This window comes from Anastrepha obliqua, chromosome 3 (assembly GCF_027943255.1).
Source record: "Anastrepha obliqua isolate idAnaObli1 chromosome 3, idAnaObli1_1.0, whole genome shotgun sequence".
In the NCBI taxonomy this organism is placed as follows: domain Eukaryota; kingdom Metazoa; phylum Arthropoda; class Insecta; order Diptera; family Tephritidae; genus Anastrepha; species Anastrepha obliqua.
The window spans coordinates 82398635-82418729 of NC_072894.1; the positions used below are offsets into that span (position 1 = coordinate 82398635).

General features: G+C 36.5%; 1 protein-coding gene across 1 annotated transcript; it reads left to right on the forward strand.

The window, feature by feature from the left end:
* The first annotated feature begins 333 nt into the window (after positions 1 to 333).
* On the forward strand, positions 334 to 14348 carry LOC129242095 (N-acetylgalactosaminyltransferase 6-like). Its single transcript, XM_054878654.1, has 4 exons — positions 334 to 371; positions 435 to 722; positions 12806 to 13574; positions 13657 to 14348. The coding sequence occupies exons 1-4, from the start codon at positions 334 to 336 to the stop codon at positions 14311 to 14313; spliced, it is 1752 nt and encodes a 583-aa protein (XP_054734629.1). The 3' UTR covers positions 14314 to 14348.
* Positions 14349 to 20095: the final 5747 nt, after the last annotated feature.

Here is a 20095-nt window from a genome sequence, read left to right on the forward strand (position 1 = left end):
CTTAAGTACAAATTTCAAATGAATATTTTTTTATCGACATATGCATTTGTGTTTACGTATGCATACATATGTACATATACATAAATAATATTTCAAATAAATACTGACATACTTATATACAGCATGGTGCACACATACATATTTGCTCAGGTGAAAATTAGATACATACATATGTATGTAAACCGCAGATGGGAAGTTTCTTGAATTGTAGTAAAACATTTCCGGAAAATCGATCTCAGTTTAGTTGAGGATCAATTGTGTATTCGTTGAGTCGATCTACGGCAGCGGGTGATACATTTTAGTGTTTTAGTCAATTCAGTTCAACTTGGAAAAATGCACGTCTTAAATTTTATGTTTATTTATCGATTCTTGTGCGTTTTTGGAATAGGCAGCATTATATTTATTCTAATATATCAATCAATTGTATTACATAGTACTTTGAAAGAAAAAGAATCTGAAGTTAGAAGTAAGGAATCGTTTTGGCAGCGAAATCCGCAGGGATTGAATAGCTCGAGTGCTAATCTCAAGGATTGGCATGATGTCGAGGCCATGGAAAGAGAAGTAATTCGCAAAGGAATTGGTGAGTCTGGTAGACCGGCATATATTAGCGATCAATCAAAGCTAGAGTTGAAGGAGGAAATGACCAAGAAAAATGGGTTTAATGCTGTATTGTCTGATATGATTTCGGTTCACCGTTCTGTGCCGGATACACGATTTCATGGGTAAGTGAGTTGAGCACATACATGTACAAGCTTGCATGCACTTTATATACATACATATGCGATTGGAGCGAGCATACATTTCTGTTTGTTTAGTCGAGTTTTCCTCCAAATTCTTCTTCCTAATTGGCGCGATAACCGGTTATGCGATTTTGGCCGAGTTTAATAAGGTGCGCCAATCGTTTTTTTCTCGTGCTAACCGGCGCCAGCTGGATACGCCAAGTGAAGCCAAGTCCTTTTCCACCTGATCTTTCCAACGCAAAGGAGACCTTCCTCTTCCTCTGCTACCACCAGCTGGTAGCCCATCGAATACTTTCAGAGCCGGAGCATTAGTATCCATTCGGACATGATCCAGCCAGGATTTTTATTCGGTGCGCTATGTCTATGTCGTTGTAAAGCTCATACAGTTCATCGTTCCTTCGCCTGCAATATTCGCCGTTGCCAACGTTCAAAGGTCCAAAAATCTTGCGCAGAATATTTCTCTCAAACACTCCAATTTAGGGAGTGCATAAATGTAGTTTTAGCACGTCTCCGAATGGAAAATGGTTTGCATGAGAAGCTTCTTCCTGGCAGAAGTTTAATTGGCGACTCACCCATCTTGTCCAAGATGATAGCTATTAGAAAAGTTTCTTCTATTATTTGATATTCATGTCCTGTCACAGTGCCATCTAACTCCGGAAAACCGAATGGTATTTTGGAACAAGATTAGTTGTTATTATTAACTTCACTAAACAAATAGAGACTTAGAAATATGGCGGCCGTAGTCGCGACGCACTAGGCGCATTATGGAAAATAAGGAATAACATCAAAAATCTGTAACTTTTTTGTTTTCAAAGTTATAAACTTGAGATTTTGCATAGAAATACTGAATGCCATATAAATTTACGAAATACTTTTATATCTCTTTCGGTTGCAGAGGTATAGATCAACATCGGGGATATCTTTTTTTGTAGAAAGAGTTATCTCTCATCTGAAAAAAATTAAAAATTAAAAAAGTTTGCTGAAGTATTGCAATATAGGGGCTAAACGAGAATTATATGAAAATACCTTCAAAAAAACAATTTTTTAATAGAATTCTGGAATTTGCCTTTTAAGCGATCTAAACTTTTTCAAAAAATTACGGTAAAAAAATATTGAATATTTTACATATTAAAATATGTTTAACAAAAACCTGCATTTGCGCGTGGTTTCAATCGCCTCAGAATCTAGACACAATTTATTTATTTTTAGCAAATCTAGAGTATCTTTATCAAGTTCTTTGACAATTCTAGCATATGGTTTACGAATGCTTGTTATATGTATGTATGTATGTATGTACAGGGTGAACGATATGAAGTGTTATCTATTCAAAACACCATTACTTTTTTGTGTGAAATTAGTTTTTATTGATTTCAAAGACAAAATAGTTCAAAAATGATTACAATCTTTACATATATACAATTTTAACATATATACGCTTTAGCTCGATGTGACCACATTTTGCCTTGACTGTAGCCTTCAAACGGTCAAAAAATGAGTTGCATGCTGTACGAATGTGATCTTGAGGTATTTTGGCCCATTCTCGTATAATCGCTTTTTTCAGCGCATCTATACTGGCATATTTTTTAGTCCTCACCTTGCACTCCCAAATGGACCAGATGGAATAGTCCATCGAATTTGCGTCTGGCAAATTCGGAAGCCATTGTGTGGACGAAATGAAGTGTGGAATATGATTTTCTAACCATTCTTGGTTCACCGAGTCTTGTTGGAACGTCCATGGTCTACGACCGAAATGTTTGCGAGTCCACGGCTCTAAAGCAGCTTCTAAAACATTTTCCCGATAATAAGTCGCATTCACTTTGACACCAGGCTCGATAAAAACGATTGAGGAGCGTCCATCAGCGGTCACTGCGGCCCAAACCATTACTTTCGATGGGAAATTGCTTCGAGTGGCCATACGTAGGCTCAAATTCTCGTATGAGCGTTCGGTCAAGTTAACACGATCGTTTTGAATGTTTATGAACTGCTCAATTGGGACTTTTTTTTCATCAGAAAACACAATGTTAGGAAATTCGCGACGTTCGTTCAAGCGCAACAACTCCTTTGCTCTTTCGCACCGAACTTTTTTTGCTGAGGAGAAAGATCGTGTGCTTTTTGGAACTTGTAAGCCTTGACCTTGAGCTCATTTTTCAATATGCGTCGAATGCTGTCTTGCGATATTTTCAGTTCTTTGGCCATTTTTCTTCCACTTCGACGTGGATTTCGTTCAAACATTTTATTCACTTTGAGGTGACTGAGCTCACGAATACTGGCTGGTTGTGATTTTTCAGCCAAATATAACTCAATCACACTATTACGTTTGAATTCCATCACGGGGGGGAAAAAAATTCAACAAAACTGAGACGCAAATGCTTTTGATGGCTTATAAACAATATATTGAACTGTCATTAGAACAATTTTGACGTTGATGTCATAAGCTGTTTTACAGATACAAGCAGTGTGAAGTTGGTAACACTTCATATTGTTCACGAGGTTTGTTAAAAAAATATCGCGAATTTTGAATTTTCGTAGGTTACGTATATTCGAATTTTGTTTTTTTTTTTTGTGGCGATTTGTTGGTACTTATGTCTCTCACTCATGCTGACGAGTTCGGCCATTTTGAATGTTCAGTTAATTGTTGACAGCTGCTTTGCTTGCACGTGTTTCGGCTCGTCTTCGATTTCTAACGATTCAAAAAGATGGATCAAAGAACTGTATCAAATTTTGTCTGAAAAACGAAATTAAGCGCGCGGATGCATTCCGAATGTTGACTGTGTCATACCGAGAAGCTACTTTGGACCAAAGCAACGTTTATCGGTGGTACAAAATGAACTCAGAAGGCCGAGAAGATGTGAACAACCAAAAGCATGCCGAACGCTCGAGCACTTCAACAACAGACGAAAAAATTGAAGAAGTGAAGAAAAGGGTATTGGCCAATCGTCGAATCACCGTTAGAGAAGTTGCTGAGGACCTAGACATATCGATTGGCTCGTGCCATTCGATTTTTTTCAATGATTTGGGCATGAGACGGGTCATCGCAAAATTCGTACCAAAACTGCCCAATTTCGACCAAAAGCAGCATCGCATGAACATTGCTAATGAGATGTTGGACTCTATCCGCGACGACCGAAATTTGCTCCAGAGGGTCATAAATGGTGACGAATCGTGGGTTTATGGTTATGACGTGGAAACCAAAGCTCAATCATCTCAATGGAAGCTGCTAACGAACCAAGACCAAAAAAAGCGCGCCAAGTTCGGTCGAATGTAAAAGTTTTGCTTACCGTTTTCTTCGATTGCAGGGGCGTTGTGCATCAAGAGTTCTTGCCATAGGGTAAAACGGTCAATAAGGAATATTACTAGCAAGTTATGCGCAATTTGCGCGAAGCAATCCGCCAGAAACGTCCGGATTTGTGGAAGAACAAAAATTGGCTCTTGCATCACGATAACGCTCCTGCTCACACATCGTTGCTTGTGCGCGACTTTTTGGCACAACACAATAATGATGCCACAACCACCGTATTGCCCAGATCTGCCCCTTGTGACTTTTTCTTCTTCCCGAAAGTGAAGAGGCCCATGAAGGGACGACGCTACGACACGATTGACGAGATAAAGACGGCATCGAAGGAGGAGCTGAACAACATAAAAAATTGATTTTTTGAAGTGCTTCGAAGATTGGAAAAAACGTTGGCACAAGTGTATAATATCTTATGGGGATTACTTTGAAGGGGACTAAATAGGTATTTATGAATAATGAAAAAATACAAAATTAGCGATATTTTTTTAACAAACCTCGTACTTCTAATATTCTCCCCATGATTCAATAACTTGTGCACTGAGGATGAATATTATATAATATTAGGTGCGCAACTAAGTTATCGCTGTTTTTTTGATGAAAATACAACTTTATTCTGAAAAAATGGTTACAAGTGAATCAGGATTTCCCATTTCAGTATTTCCAGGTAGGTTTTAACGGGTCATTGAGCAATGCCTCCAATTCAGCGTCTTCGAAGGTTTTTGGCCTTCGGCGACGGAGCCAATCTCGGCACGTTGTTTCAATTAAAGCAACATCTCCATAAACTTTTTGTATCCATCGATGCGCTTCAGCCGACGTTTTTTACGAATGAAAGAGGAAAATCAACACTTCCCGCAAATGACGATTATTCGGCACAAAATCAGACATTTTCACAAAACCAAAAGTATATGATACCAAAATAAAATCACTAATGTGTCGAAGCAGTTTGTTTACCATATGTCTAAGCTTGGTTTATGACACTGCTGGCGGCATCTATTGACAAACAGCGGGAATTTAGTCGCGCACCTAATATCATACGATTTGTATATGTTGACATACCTACATATACTCTTGCGGTTTCCAATGCATACACGTCGAACCTTTGGGCAACAGTCATAACACCAGAAGATATATTTTGTAGAATCATATACAATATGTGTATCTGCACTTCAGTGGCAGTAGAATTACCTTCATTAAAGTTGTCGCTTACTTATTTTGGTTTATCTATAATTAATCTCAGATCTTCTCAAACAAGCCTTTAGCTCCGATTTTTCTAATCTTTTGCCCTCTTTTTCCTTACTTGTAGCAGACCATTTCTTAATGAAAGGTTATAGGATATGTACAAAATCATCTCCAAGCATCTAATCCAGGCATGCGGTATTGATTAGGTCTGACGGTGATTTTCTCAAAATCGTTCATTATGCTCGAAGTAGCACAAACTGTGCTTGTTCATACCTCGGTAAATTTTTTATATTTCCCTTTTTAAATTACAATCTGTTAAATTTTAATTAATATTTTTAAAGTAGTATTGGAAATCTTTGTTCTAACCAACATTAGATAAACATTCAATTTTGCTTCAGATTATGCTACATTATAATATTATATATTATTTTCTAAATGTTTTAATTATTATTGTTTTTTGTATTTTCTGTTTTTTTGTTATATTGTGAGTTCTGTTGGAGTTAATCGTTTTAATCTCCGTTTTGCCACTTTCTCCGATTGTGGTAGTTTGCGCATTTGCGCATTTGCTCATTTTAATGTTTCGTTAGTCGTTGTATGTGCTTGATGCTGTATTTTCTAATTGTTTCATCTATTGTGTCGATATTGAGGTTGCTGTGGATCACATCGTTCGGTATATACCAGCCTGCTTTTATTATTGTTCGAAATATTTTAGATTGGGTCCTTTGAATTGTTTTGATATTGATTTTTTTTGCTGTGCCCCAGATTTCTATGCCATATTTCCAAATGGGTGAGATTATAGATTTATATATCCCTACTTTGTTGTTGAGGCTTAGTTTTGAATTTTTAGCCAACAGCCATTATAAAGGGTGATTTTTTAAGAGCTATAGGAAAGTTTTTCAACAAACACACATGTGAAATTCAGAAAAATACATGAATTTTTTATTTAAACCGATAGTACTGTCCATATAATTTAATGTTTGAAGACTATTTCATGCAAATGTTGACCGCGACTGCGCTTCAAATGGTCCATCCGCTTAGTCCAATTTTGGCATACTCTTTCCAATGTTTCGGCCGGTATCTCACATATAAATGCTTTAATGTTGTCTTCCAATGCGTTAATTGAAGCTGGCTTGTCTGAATAGACATGAGCTTTAACATAGCCCCACAAAAAATAATCGAAAGGCGTTATATCGCACGATCTGGGTGGCCAATTGACACGTCCCGAACATGAAATAAAATGTTCACCGAACTCGCCTCTCAACAAGTCCATTGTTACGCGTGCTGTGTGGCATGTGGCATCGTCTTGCTGAAACCACATGTCATGCAAGTCAAGCTCTTGCATTTTGGGCAAAAAAAGGTTCGATATCATTTCACGGTAGCGCTCACCATTCACAGTTACGTTACGATTCGCAGCATCTTTGAAGAAGTACGGTCCAATGATACCTCCAGCCCATAAACCGCACCAAACTTTGACCTTTTCTGGATACATTGGTAGCTCTTGCAATTCTTCTGGCTCATCTTCACTCCAAAATCGACAATTCTGTTTATTTACGTACCCATTGATCGAAAAATAAGCTTCGTCGCTGAACACAATTTTTCGATAAAAAAGTGGATCTTGGGCCAACTTTCCAAGAGCTCATTCACCCAAAATTCTGCGTTGCGGTAGGTCGTTCGGCTTCAATTCTTGTACCAGTTGTATTTTGAAAGGTTTCACACCTAAATCATTTCGCAAAATTTTCCACGTTGTTGAGTAACAGAGGCCCAATCGCTGCCAACGGCGACGAATCGTTAATTGATGGTCATCATTAACACTGGCCGATACAGTTCGCACTCTACGTAAGCGTGTTGGTGGTTTGATGTCCAATAATGTAAATTTGGTTCTAAATTTAGTCACAATAGCTCGAATAGCCGCTTCAGTGGGTCGATTAAGCTGACCATAAAATGGAGAAGCGCGCGATAAACTTTCTTAACAGAACACGCATTTTTGTAATAAAATTCATTGATTTGCAAGCGTTGTCCGTTTGTAAGACGATTCATGGTTAAATTATAGACCAAACTGAAGATGTTTGACAGTGAAGCAAAACACGAAATGTGCGTCAGCTGTTTAAATCAACTGTTTAAAAAGATAATAGCTAAAAAATCACCCGTTAGTTGTCTGAGCTTGTTTTTGATTTCATTTCGTTTATTTTCTATATGTCGTTTTCAATTTACTTTTTTATCTATAGTTATGCCAAGGTACATTGCAGTAGGAAGGATTTTTATTTTATTGTTTTTTATTGTTAGTTTTTGTTTCTAGAAAGCCTGTGTTTGTATATATTATTTGTACCGTTTTAACTTTGTTGACTTCTATTCCCCATTTATTGAGCCATGTTACAATGCCATGTATTGTTTTTATTTTATCTGATGCCATTAAAACCGAATGTGGCTATCATACAATTTTTTGTTGTTGGGATCGGTATATCTGCTGTAAATATCAGGTACAATAGAGGCCCTGGAACACTACCTTGGGGTACACCTGCTGACATTTGCATCATACTTAACTAATCGTCTTCAACCTGTATAAAGAAATGTCGGTTTTCCAGGTAACTTTTGAGAATTTAATATTTTGTTTATAACTCTGTGGACTTGCTGCACAGTTGAAGGCTGTCGTCTAAATTCAAATTGATGGCTTGGTATTATTTTTTTTCTATCAGAATTTTGTCTAATCTGGCAAAGAATATTTTTTCAGACACTTTTGAAAGAATGGGCAAGAGACTGATGGGGCGATATGATGTCGCTTTTGAAGCTTTTGAACTTTCCAGATGCGTGGGAAACATTGTGTCCTTGATATGCTGTTGAATATTTGTCGTCATATTCATTTTATTTTCTGGGGTACTCGTATTTTCATTTTATTCAATGTGCTGATTGTCTTTTTCGTTTGACAATATTGTTTTAAAGTGTTCAGTTGGTGTGTTTGCCTTCTCTTTATTGGTCTTTGCCCAAGATCCGTGTTGTTTTTTGATGGGAGGCTTAAGTGGAACTGCTTTGACGAAGTTTTTAGTGGCTTTCCATATCAATGACGGATTATTATTATTAGTATTATTATGAGGGGGACTTGTAAGATGCGACTTGAAAGATCTATTGTGCCCTTTGACAGATTCAGAGTATTTCTCTGTACCCAACTTCTTCTTTGCCTATCCTCTACTTTCTGAATAAGAGAGGAGAAGTTACTTTTTCCTAGGCTAGAAAATGGCTCTTGGCCTATAAATGCGAATGCTGCCCCTCAGATATTCAGCTTATAAAAATATTCCAGCACCAGTTTTGAGATTGAGAGCTTTAATTGCTGTCTGGCTATCACGATAGCCAAGCTTCTGTTGTTTAAGTTGCCTTCAAGGCTAAAGTGAAAAATACTTGCATCCTTGTTTAGCGTTTCCGAGTATATTTTCCCCGCATGCAATTCACCAATTTGGTCCTGTAAATTAAGGGGTTAGGGGTAGTCAGAGGCCCGAAAAAATGATGATTTTCACGAATTTTTTTTTGCTACTTAATTAATTTATTTAACAAAAATAAAAACATAGCATAAAAACATCATGTTTTAACTTGACTTCACCAAAATTTCAAAAAAAAAAAATTAATAATTGCAAAAGTTATCGTTGTTTGTGTGAAGCCCGTTTCTCCAGAAGTCCCTTGCGGTGAACATCACAAGTCCTTGCAGATTCATCTAAAACCAATCGGATAAGAAAAATTAGTTTTATTAATAGATAATCTTGTGCCTGATCGAAGCTTTTTTTTTTTTTCAAAATGAACAAAATGGCGGCCTCAGAAAATTTTTTCCAGATTTTAGAGCAAAAAACCAACAGTTAATTGTTAAAAAAAAATCGAAATTTTTGAAAAAAAAAAATCCTTCGATCAGGCACAAGTTTTTTATGTTTTTCAAAAGCTGTATAAATTTTATTGAAATCTACGTAGCGGTTTTTAAGTTACAGTGTTCACCAGTTTGAAAAACATAGTTTTGAGAAAAACGCATTTAAAGTTTTGCTATCGGCTCCGGAGCGGCCGAGCGCCCTTTGTTAATTGTTGAATAACTTGAAGAGTATTTGTCGGATTCACTTTAAATTTTTACACAATATTTTTAAAACATTATACTTTAAGAAAATGCAAAAAAAAATCAATTTTTTGAAAATTCTGACTACCCCTAACCCCTTAAGCACAATAGATTTTGTATTCATTGGGGTTTACTTCGAAAACTCAATTGAAATCGGCCTAAAAATCTACCAGATGAAGATGCTTGACTTTGCCAAACAATATAGCCAGCTGCTTTATCAATTAATTTGAATTTAGAGCACGAAGCAATGAACAAATTTGTATTTAAAATCTACTCAGACTTTATTAGAAATGGTTTTTTACACTCAGTTTGTCAAGATGAATCGTCACATTCCCACTTACTATATAAAACTAAGTTTTTGAGTCCTGATGTATACACGGAGTAGCTTTCCATTAAACGTTGTAAAGATGTTATTTTTGCATAAAAGTTGGTTGTTGTTATCGATGAATCAGGTGGGCAGTAACTTTGTTCACATTTCTGCATTTCTTGCTTCCATGGCAGCAAAAATTATTGCTGTTACGATTCTAAGATAATTGTCTTCCTTTAAGTGCCTGTCGTCCTTCCACAATAGCTTATCTTCCACAATATTACCTTCAGTTCCTTCACCTACAGTTGCAGTCCTCCCAAATACGCTTCGTACATGTGCTCAAATCCGTATTCTCTCAAAAGTGTAGTTTTTTTGCACCTTTTATAATATTTGATGCTGAAAAATTTGCATACCAGATATAAGGTTTTCCACGCTTTCCAGATGTAGAAGCTGCACAGAATGCAGCAAACCAATCACAATTTTTAAAAAAAAATCGTTACTTTTGCGTTGACTCTTCGTACAGCGTTTACTGCATTAATAATAAGGTTTTTTTTAATTGTTAATTACCAATCCATTGTCTTCAGAAATTTTATATTTTTCCTTGAAAAATGTGGATTAGGCACTCATTTCATCAGTTCTCTATTCAAAAAAATTGTATTAGTGTACGTTTAGGATATTTTAAGGTGATTTTAAGTGATTTCTTTAAATCTAATGCTCTGAATACAGGGTGAATGAAACTTTTCCCTTGCAAAACGAGCTTCTCTATCTAGTCCAGTCATTTGGTAAAAAAAGGGAGTTACCTGGAAAATTTTCCGGGAGTTTTCAAACTAGGTATATTAATTTTTATAGATTTTGGCATGCTCTTTTCGAATTTCAAAAATGGCGCCTAAAAACAGTTTTTTTACAATATCTCCATTCCGACGCATTTTATGAGAAAAACATATGTATACAAAATTAAACTAGAGATAATTTCCAACATTTTATGTTACAACGATTTTTTTGTAAAATCAATAGTTTTTGGTGTACAATAATCTTCTACTATAGCAGGTTTTAGAAAAGCAGGTATAAGGGTAATGTGTCGCCTTTGTTGAAGGGCCCCTTTTTCTCTCGACCTTCAACGAAACATCTGTCGGTAGAACTGAAGAGAAGTATCTAGTTTAGACTGAGTCATCAGCATATGTCTATCGATTTACAGTGAAGTTTGTGTTTTTAGAGTCATGGCTTCTGATGAAAGAAATTGTTTTATTTGTGATAATCCATTATTAGAAAATGAAACAATTGAAGTGAAGGAAAAAGGATTGGAGACTTTCGTAAATCAAGTGTTAAAAGAAATAACAATAAAGTTAAACTTTTGGCGGGAATAAAATCGATAGCGGTTCATGATGTACATATGTCTAAAACGATACAACAATGAAAAGTTAATCACTGCATCATTGGGTAGAGGAAGTGATGTCACGACCCCTCAACTACCACTGCGATCCTCGCACCCAATATTTTCTTTCAAAGACCATTGTTTTTTATGTGCTGATGAAATAACAGCAGAGTTTATAGCAAAACAAAAACAGAAGCGGTTGTGCAAGCGTGGCGTTGTGTACAGTGTGCGAAAATTATCAATGAAAAATAGTATTTCTGAACTTGCTAGAGCTCGTAATGATGATTGCGGTCGAGCAATTGTTGAGCGTCTTCAGCATGACTTGGTCGCAGCCGATGCACAGTACCATAATTCCTGCATGAAAAAAATGTATCAAGCACCACCAGCTGAAAAAATAAAAAAGGTCCGTATGCGAATGAGATAGATACTGCGATGCAGTTCATTTACTCTTATCATGATAGAAGGTGACATTGTTCCGATTAATCCATTGTTAATTTTCCAAGGAATGTGCATTGCAAAAGAATCTGAAGAGGAACTTAAAAACTTTCTTACGTACGAACTTGCTCCATTTCCTTTATTGCTATAAAGGCATGCGTAAATGCGTTAAACTTTCAATGTACAAGGCATTTAAGCAACAGTCTGGAGACATACATAAATGTTGGCGATGCAATGTAGGTATGTCATCGACGGAGGGCATTTGGCATCGTGGTGAACTATTTTCATCTATTTGCAGTAACTACATCACGTACGTCCGATCTAAATATAAATCCAATGCCATAATCGTATTCGACGGATATCCTGAAAATGTAGCAAACTGTAGTACTAAATTTGCGGAAATTTCCAGGTGGTGTGGAAATGAGTTTTTTTCGAAAACGCATATTAAAATGTACTTTGTAGCGCTCATACGCCAAAAACTATTGATTTTACAAAAAATCGTTATAACATAAAATGTAGAAAATTATCTCTAGTTTAATTTTGTATACCTATGTTTTTCTCATAAAATGCGTCGGAATGGAGATATTGTATTGGCGGCGCTAGCGTCGCAGATACGAGGTGGCAAAGTTGAAATTCGAAAAGAGCATGCCAAAATCTATTAAAATTATCCAGTTTCAAAACTCCCGCAAAACTTTCCAGGTCAAACTACCAGATGACTGGACTAATCCTAGATACTTAGTTCCAAACTTTTGGTTCCGCCCAAACGGTTCGGTCCGGTTCAATGTTCGACAGATCAATATTTAGTTTTCTAATTACATTTTCAAATATTCGAAATTTAAAGTAAAAAAGTAGTTAGAGTAGAAAAGAGTTAGAGTATAAAAAAACTATAATTGTAAAGTAATCAAACTTACCCTGGAGAGATTTCAGATTTGAGCACAAATTTTATAAACTTTTCAGGGAATACACAAGGATCTGGATTACAGCGCTCCACAAAATTTCCAAAAATTTCCAAAGAGATTTGCGTGGGATAACGTTAAAGGCCTAGGGTCAGTGGCTATCCTCACTGATGGCTCAAGGCGAAACAATAAGGTAGCATTATTCAGTGGGATTGATTCGGAAGTGCTGCAACTCAACCTAAACTTACGGCTACCTGATCGGAGTAGCACAAATGATTACTATCTACTCTGTCAGTCAAGCTACCATTAAATCCCTACAGTGCAACCGATCTTTTTAGTGTTATATGTACTTTTATTTAAATATATGTAGTTTCAAAGGATCGATTTCATATGCTTATGTAAATATATGTATGCTGCTTTCTAGGAAGGCTTACTTTTATAAATATGTTTTTATTATTCAGGCTTTCTCAAAAAATACATTAACAAACTTTTATTTTTAGTTGTCAAACGAAAAAATATTTCGCCAATTTGCCAGCCGTTAGTATAGTCATACCCTTCTATAATGAACACTTCAGCGCTTTGGTGCGTTCTCTGCATAGTATTGTTTCCCGTACCCCCTCGGAGTTAATAAAAGAAATAATACTCGTGGATGATTTTAGCGATCGGGTCGAACTGAAGGGGCAACTAGACGACTATGTGAGAAAGTATTTTCCTAAAGTAGAAATTCATCGTTTTCGAAAACGTCAAGGCCTGATAGCAGCACGTCTGGCTGGTGCCATTAAGGCAGTCGGTGACATTTTGGTTTTTATGGATTCACACATAGAGACCAATTATAATTGGCTGCCGCCACTACTACATCCAATCGTGCTAGATAAGCGAACAGTTGTATGCCCGATGATCGATGTGATTGATGACGAAACCTTTGAGTACAGAATTCAAGATGAAGGCGCACGTGGTGTTTTTGATTGGATGTTTGACTATAAAAGGATTCCACTATTTGTGAATGACATGAAAGATCCCACAAAACCATTCGAGAGCCCTATCATGTCGGGTGGTTTGTTCGCTATATCACGAGACTGGTTTTGGGAGTTAGGCGGATATGATGAGGGATTAGATATTTGGGGTGGAGAGCAGTACGAATTAAGTTTCAAAATTTGGATGTGTGGCGGACGGCTATTGGATGCGCCATGTTCACGAGTAGGACATATTTTCCGAAAGACTGATTGGCCTGGTGTGACGAGTGATCGTAAAGATGACTACTTATATAAGGTAAGTGTCATAAATAATTAGCGTAGGTCATGTGCGAACATATGTACATAGGTGTTTTCATTAACACACAATTTTACTGCAGAATTACAAACGTGTAGCGGAGGTGTGGATGGATGAGTACAAGCAATATCTCTACCACCATGGACACGGATTGTATGAAAAAATCGATGCAGGCGATTTAACCGAGCAAAGAGCTTTACGCAATAAGTTACATTGCAAGTCATTTAAGTGGTTTATGGAAAATGTAGCCTACGACTTGTTGAAAGAGTTTCCGCCAAAAGGCACTACTGATTTCGCATTTGGTCAGATTAGAAATGTGGGAGCGCCGAATCTTTGCCTCGATACATTAGGTCCTCCCGATTACAGACCGATTGGTGTTGAGCAATGCGAAAAAGAAAAAATGTTCCCTAGTCGAAATCAAGACTGGTCCCTAAGCGAAAATCACGATTTGCGTATGCGCGGTGAAGAATATTGCTTGCAGGCTGTCCAGAAAAAAGCCAATTCAGTTGTGGTGTTTTATGATTGTCACAATGGTAGTAGCGATCAGTTGTGGTATTACAATCGTAAAACGCAGTGGTTGGTTTATGGGAAAAGACGGAATTTTTGCTTGGAAGCCTACCCGAACTACAAAGAAGTGGTAATAAACAGATGTAAAAGGAATAATGCAAACATGAAATGGACTTTTGTACACGTTAATGACACTTTGCTCGATGGATACTTTAAAACACTCCCAACATAAATAACGCTAGTTTTTACGATATAAAAAGTCATCCATATCTATAAAGCTCTATAGTAACTTATTTACATACCTATAATGTAGTTGTAAATATGTGTAAATGTAATATTAGTCATAGTAATAATAATAATTATAAATAAACTTTACATGTATTTGATTTCTTACAAATAAATAGGCATGACTTCATGTAGGCACATCTATACTATAAAGGTGAATCTCTGTACGTTGTCCGCGCATCACTACGAAACGACAACACCAAATGACGTAAAAATTTTTATCCATTCATATTTTCACCCAATGAAGGTTATAGGCATGTTTTTATGATGGAACTCCCTTCCCACAGCTCCCAGGCCGCGCCATCATTCGTCAGTAATAATCGAATATTTGTTTAAATTTAATCTAAAAAATCTTAGTTTTTCCTATTTCCCACTATTTATAGCACACTCTAGACTTCATAATCCGCATAGCTGTTTAACTATGACCCAAATGCAAAGTTCAAAAACGGTTTGAGATAGAAAATTAATTAAAATAATTTTGCTTGATATTTTTCTGATTGATTGTTTTGATTTTATTCAACGAGGCATACTAACGGATGCCGGCTATTGTAATATTATGGTTAAAAAATTATTTTCTATGAAATTATTGTCTGTAATTCTTTTATATACATATCCTAAATCACTCAAAACTACTCCTACGCGAGCGGGGCCGCGGGGTAAAGCTAGTATACATATATTTATATTCGAACAAAAAAAATAGTTAAAAATCATTCATTGAGATGTTCACCACGAAAGTACACACCTTTTTTTCCTTGGTCACGCTTCCACCGTACACGGTTCTGTGATGTTGTTTTTGCACCGTCCCATGAGATATCGGCATCTCCTAGTTCGCGCAGTATCGACCTTCTCCAAGTGTTTTTTGGTCAACCGCGACCTCTGCTGCTTTGCGGGTTCCAATCCAGAGCCAAATCTCGTGATGCTATCTGGTGGTTTTCTCAATGTGTGACCTATCCATCGGCGTGAACACAGGATTCAGAATCAAAATTACACACCTAAACTTCATTTTATTTAATTACTAGCGGACACGACTGATTCCGTTCTGTCAAATAGATTTTGAATGTGGCAGTTTATAATAAATTTTTACTCTGCTTACCCTCACACACCGCCCTATCATCATGGTGACGGTTCTGTTCATGAGAATTAAAGAAAAGGGTCAGTTCGGGTGACCTAAGTATCTTCGCTTCCACGAACTTTGGCCACTCTTTTGGGACCAACTAAAAACCCCGACTGGGATCTTTGCCAGAGAACGTCGTGATATCGATGTTGAAGGTTGTTCAGTAACACTTCTCGCAACAGCAGCAATATTCTTAACAGAACGTCCAAATTTGGTCTGCCAGTCCTTTTTCTATCTTCAACAGAACCAGTTTCTCGAAACTTTTTCACCAACCTTTGAATTGTCGACTCATTCGAACGATTATTTCCACCAAAAAAATCAAGAATTTCGTGATATGTTTATAAGGATCCATCATTTTCATAAGATTCAATAATTTTAGCGCATTTTTCTATCATGTAAAATTGTGCATCTGCTTGTTTGACAAATGTCGAAGATGATATAGAAAAAAGGTACGTCTAGGAATTATTCACTACTGCCATAGAGGGATCACTTTTGAAAGACCCTTTATATGAAGTAAATTAGAAAAGTTTATATTTTTTTATTTTTATTGAACGATGTTTTCTGCAAAGAATTTTTTGTCTTGATCCCTTTATTATTGTTTCTATTTAAATTAAAAATGTTTACAATTTTTATTGCGTTTTGGGGTTCAATAATATTAGAAGCCAATACTACTAAATACATTGTTTTATTTATGCGGGTATGGGGGTCATAAAGTGCTTGAAGTCAAAATTGCATCTTTTAATGTAGTAGTCGATGTCTTAAGCTGTTGTTACGTTTAAGGTCTCAATGGATATTAGCATTTATTAGGTTGGAGAATCAGTTCGTAGCGATGTCTTATTTAAACAAAAAACCACAATTATATCAATAAGTTAATCAATTATATGGTCGCCGTTGCTGTTTACAACCTCTTCCCACCTCTTAACCAATTTGTAGATTCCGTTCCGCCAAAAATCGCCTGGTCTGGTGTCCAATAAGTTTCCCGACTAGAAATTTTGGTAAGGCGGTGATTTGGCCCAAATAAGGCAAACCGCATTCCAAATTTGCGCCTCATAAGGCAGCCAAACTAGGCCCAAGTCCCGAAAGGTATCGCCACACATCTGCCTCGCAGGTTCGAAAAACCGAACTTCGGTAATACTCCGGATGCCCTTCTACAAATCGGTTAGGGATTCCAATTTATGCCTAAGTGAGACACTGCCACAGATTTTCGTGACCACAACCAAATTTGGTATTGTTCTGGCATGCCAATCTTTGCCTTGCCTAACGTGGGCCTGGTAAGGTAATAGTGAGGCGTGCGTCAGTAAGGCCTGCCTAATTCGGGCCTAACTGATTCTTCGGCATTGTAATTCTACTCGGGTTTTTAGCCAGTTTTAAGAACCTCTTTGTTATTGAAGGTAACGCCCTTCATATGGTTTGACAGGGAGCGGAAAAGGTGGTAATCGGTCGGTGCAAGGTCCAGAGAATACGGCGGATGCTGAAGGACCTCCCATTCGAACTCTTAGAGTACGGCTTTGACGACTTGTGCAACATGGGGGCTGGTGCTGTCATGAAGGAGTAGATGGTGTTGACCATGTAGATCAGGTCTTTTCTGTCGAGTAGCCTGATTCAGGCACTGTAGCTGGGCAATGTAGAAGTCCTTGTTGACCGGGATCTTGTTTTCGCGCATTTAACAGCTTGACTCTCGGCTTTCGCGTATCTCCTGAAGCCATCGACTTCTTTCTTTGCTGCATCTTGATGTATAGGCACATTTTTCTTCTTCCGTGACGATTCGGTACAAAAAGGGCTGTTTATGGCTGCGTTTTGCTCGATGGCGGACGAGATGCTGCGAAGAAATTTGAAGGCAAATTTCTTTGTTTTTTTTGTTGAGCTCGTGAGGCACCTAGGCTCCCAATTTTTTGGTAAATCCCATTGAATGAAGGTGACTGAGAATAATTTTATGATCGCAGTTAATTTTTTCTGCCAATTCACCGGCGATCGTTGTGCTTCAAAAGTGATTTGAGACGTTCTACATCGAATTCAGAAGTCCTTCCGCTGCTGGACGTGTCATCGACGTCAAAGTCGCCTTTTTTGAACTTTGCAAACCATAGTCTCTCCATACACGTCGCAAATGTCCCAGGCTGTTTTTCGACAGCTTTTTGACCTCTATGAAAAGCAAAAAAGAGGAAGTGTCGAAAATGTTGAGTTTGGCTCCTGGGTATTCCATTTCTAAGCCTCAAAACTAATAAAAAATTAAATAACTCAAAAATACAAGTAATATAGTTTTGTAAAGCAGAAAGAGTTCTATCGAATGAATACTTATCCTTTGCCTAGTAGCAAATAAATCGTTGTAAAATAAAAGAAAATATAAAAAAGCTATGCACTTATTTAATTCCAAATCAATAGTTCCTTTAATAGGTAACCAGCGTTAACACCCATAAAAATGTCGGCGTTCACTTACGTTTGGCGCACGTGTTACGAACTCAACACCCTTGCCACTAGTTCCCTGAAACGGGACTCAACAACACACAAACACATATACATTGATCCTTTGTACAATAAAAACACACAAACACATTTAAATGTACCCAGAAGGAAATGGTGCAATATCTTGCCTTCATAAGCTATTACAGAACAGCTTCTAAGCAAGTGAAATGCTTATGTCAACAGCACTGCTCACAGAGCGCTTCCAGTGCTCCTTCTTGAGAAGTGAGTAGGCAAGGTGTTACAAAATAAACTGTCGAGCTAACGTTTGTACCTATACACAATTGTCGAAATTTACAGTAAGCGGTACAAACAAAAAAAAGTGAAGCGTTCATTTCTGTAAATTTATCAAAAGTGTATTTTTGTGATGAAAAGACGTGCTTCGGAAAGTTAGAAATAACTTAAGTAAAATTTATAATAAAAAGAGTGAGTGTAAATTAAATAAATAAAAAGATGGGTAGAAGAGGAATGAGCGCGAGTTCTATAAAAAGAAAAATTTTAAAGGAACGAAATAATTTAATACGCAAACTTAAGCTATGTGAAAGAAAGAATGAAAATGTAGAAGCCCCCTCCATAACAGATATTATAATGCTGATATTGGTTTACGTGAAGAACAGGAGAGATTTATAAGAAATCGACATGGCAGGATTACAAGCTACAGAACTAAAAACTGGTTCCTAAGTACCAACTCCCCAGATGATTTCTGTTGTACGAGTATAAGCCCATTTACCCTAATTAAAGTGACAGGCTTCTTCGATGAGGCTGGAGGACGTGTTAAAGGCTTGAAAATACAAAATTTAAAAAACTTTTTTGACGAACCACTGCAATCAATGACGTCTTTAGGCATCTGCACAGGAGAAATTAAATCAGATCTTGCCTTGCTAAGAAAAAAATAATTTAATTACATTTATTTATCTTTTTTGTTTAAAATTCATATTTATAAAAAATAAATAAATAAATATATCATCTATTAAAATACTTATAATTATTAAAATTAAAATAATTTTTTTAAATTATCGTTGCTATTTAGAAGTAAGATAACATCACATGACAAAGACGGCTTCCTGCAGCCCTTACAAAGTAAGCGAGCAAGAAGGGCATACTGCCAGGCGTTTGTGAAGCGCTTGAAGACAGCTCCTTCTCAAAAGCATTCTCGTACAAGCGGTGGCATAATGACTTGCAATAACACCTTCTATAAGATGTTCCGTCGCAAGCGAAAATGTAATGCCTTGCGTTTTGGCTCATTTCATATGAGAAATAATTAAGGAAATCATGGAGATGGTAAGGCTCTCCCGATTCCAAAGAAGAGCTTCTGTAATCGCTTTTCACTCCTTCTTTTTTCTACTGGGTAAGAAACTGAAAACACTGAAATAAAATATCACTTCTGTTTTTGTATTCGAATTGAGCAGACGTTTTATGTGCAGTGGCAAACTCACGCATACTTTTCATATAGCAGCTTTAGTATCATTACTTATAACTCATACAATAAGTGTTGAAGTGGGCATAAATCGTGAAATATATTCAATGGGCGCTATTGTACTTAAACTGTTTATGGTTTATGAATGAAAGACAATTTATTTTTTGTATTCAATTTCATTAAAAATACATTTATTTATTTTTGTTTCTGTTTATGCATATAAAAACTGAGAAAGGAAATTAATTAATGAAATATAGGCCAATAGAAATTTAATAATAATAGTAATAATAATAATAATAGTTATAATTTTAATTATAGTAATTTATTATTTATATTTGTAATTATGCTGCCAGTACATATGTACATATGTATGCTTGTATGACCGCAACTGTTTAGCTTAGAAAAAGTGTTGCATGTTGTCGAATGCTTGCAACATATTATACCAATGTGTAATGTATTGTATGTGTGTACGTATGTATATTATGCTTAAACGTATGTATGTGCATTTGATTCATAATTTAATATATTATAATTTTTTTTTAGATTTTTCATCTCTTTTCAATGCATTACTCATTTGTCTCTTTCTCACATATTTTTCATTTGTTCCGCACGTTTTATATAACACTAAGTATCCAACAAATCAACCTACGGTGACAGTCAGTGCCCTTCGGTCACAATCAACTAAATATTATTATAAAAATAAAAATAGAAATCAATTGTAATTGTTAAAAAAAAAACAAC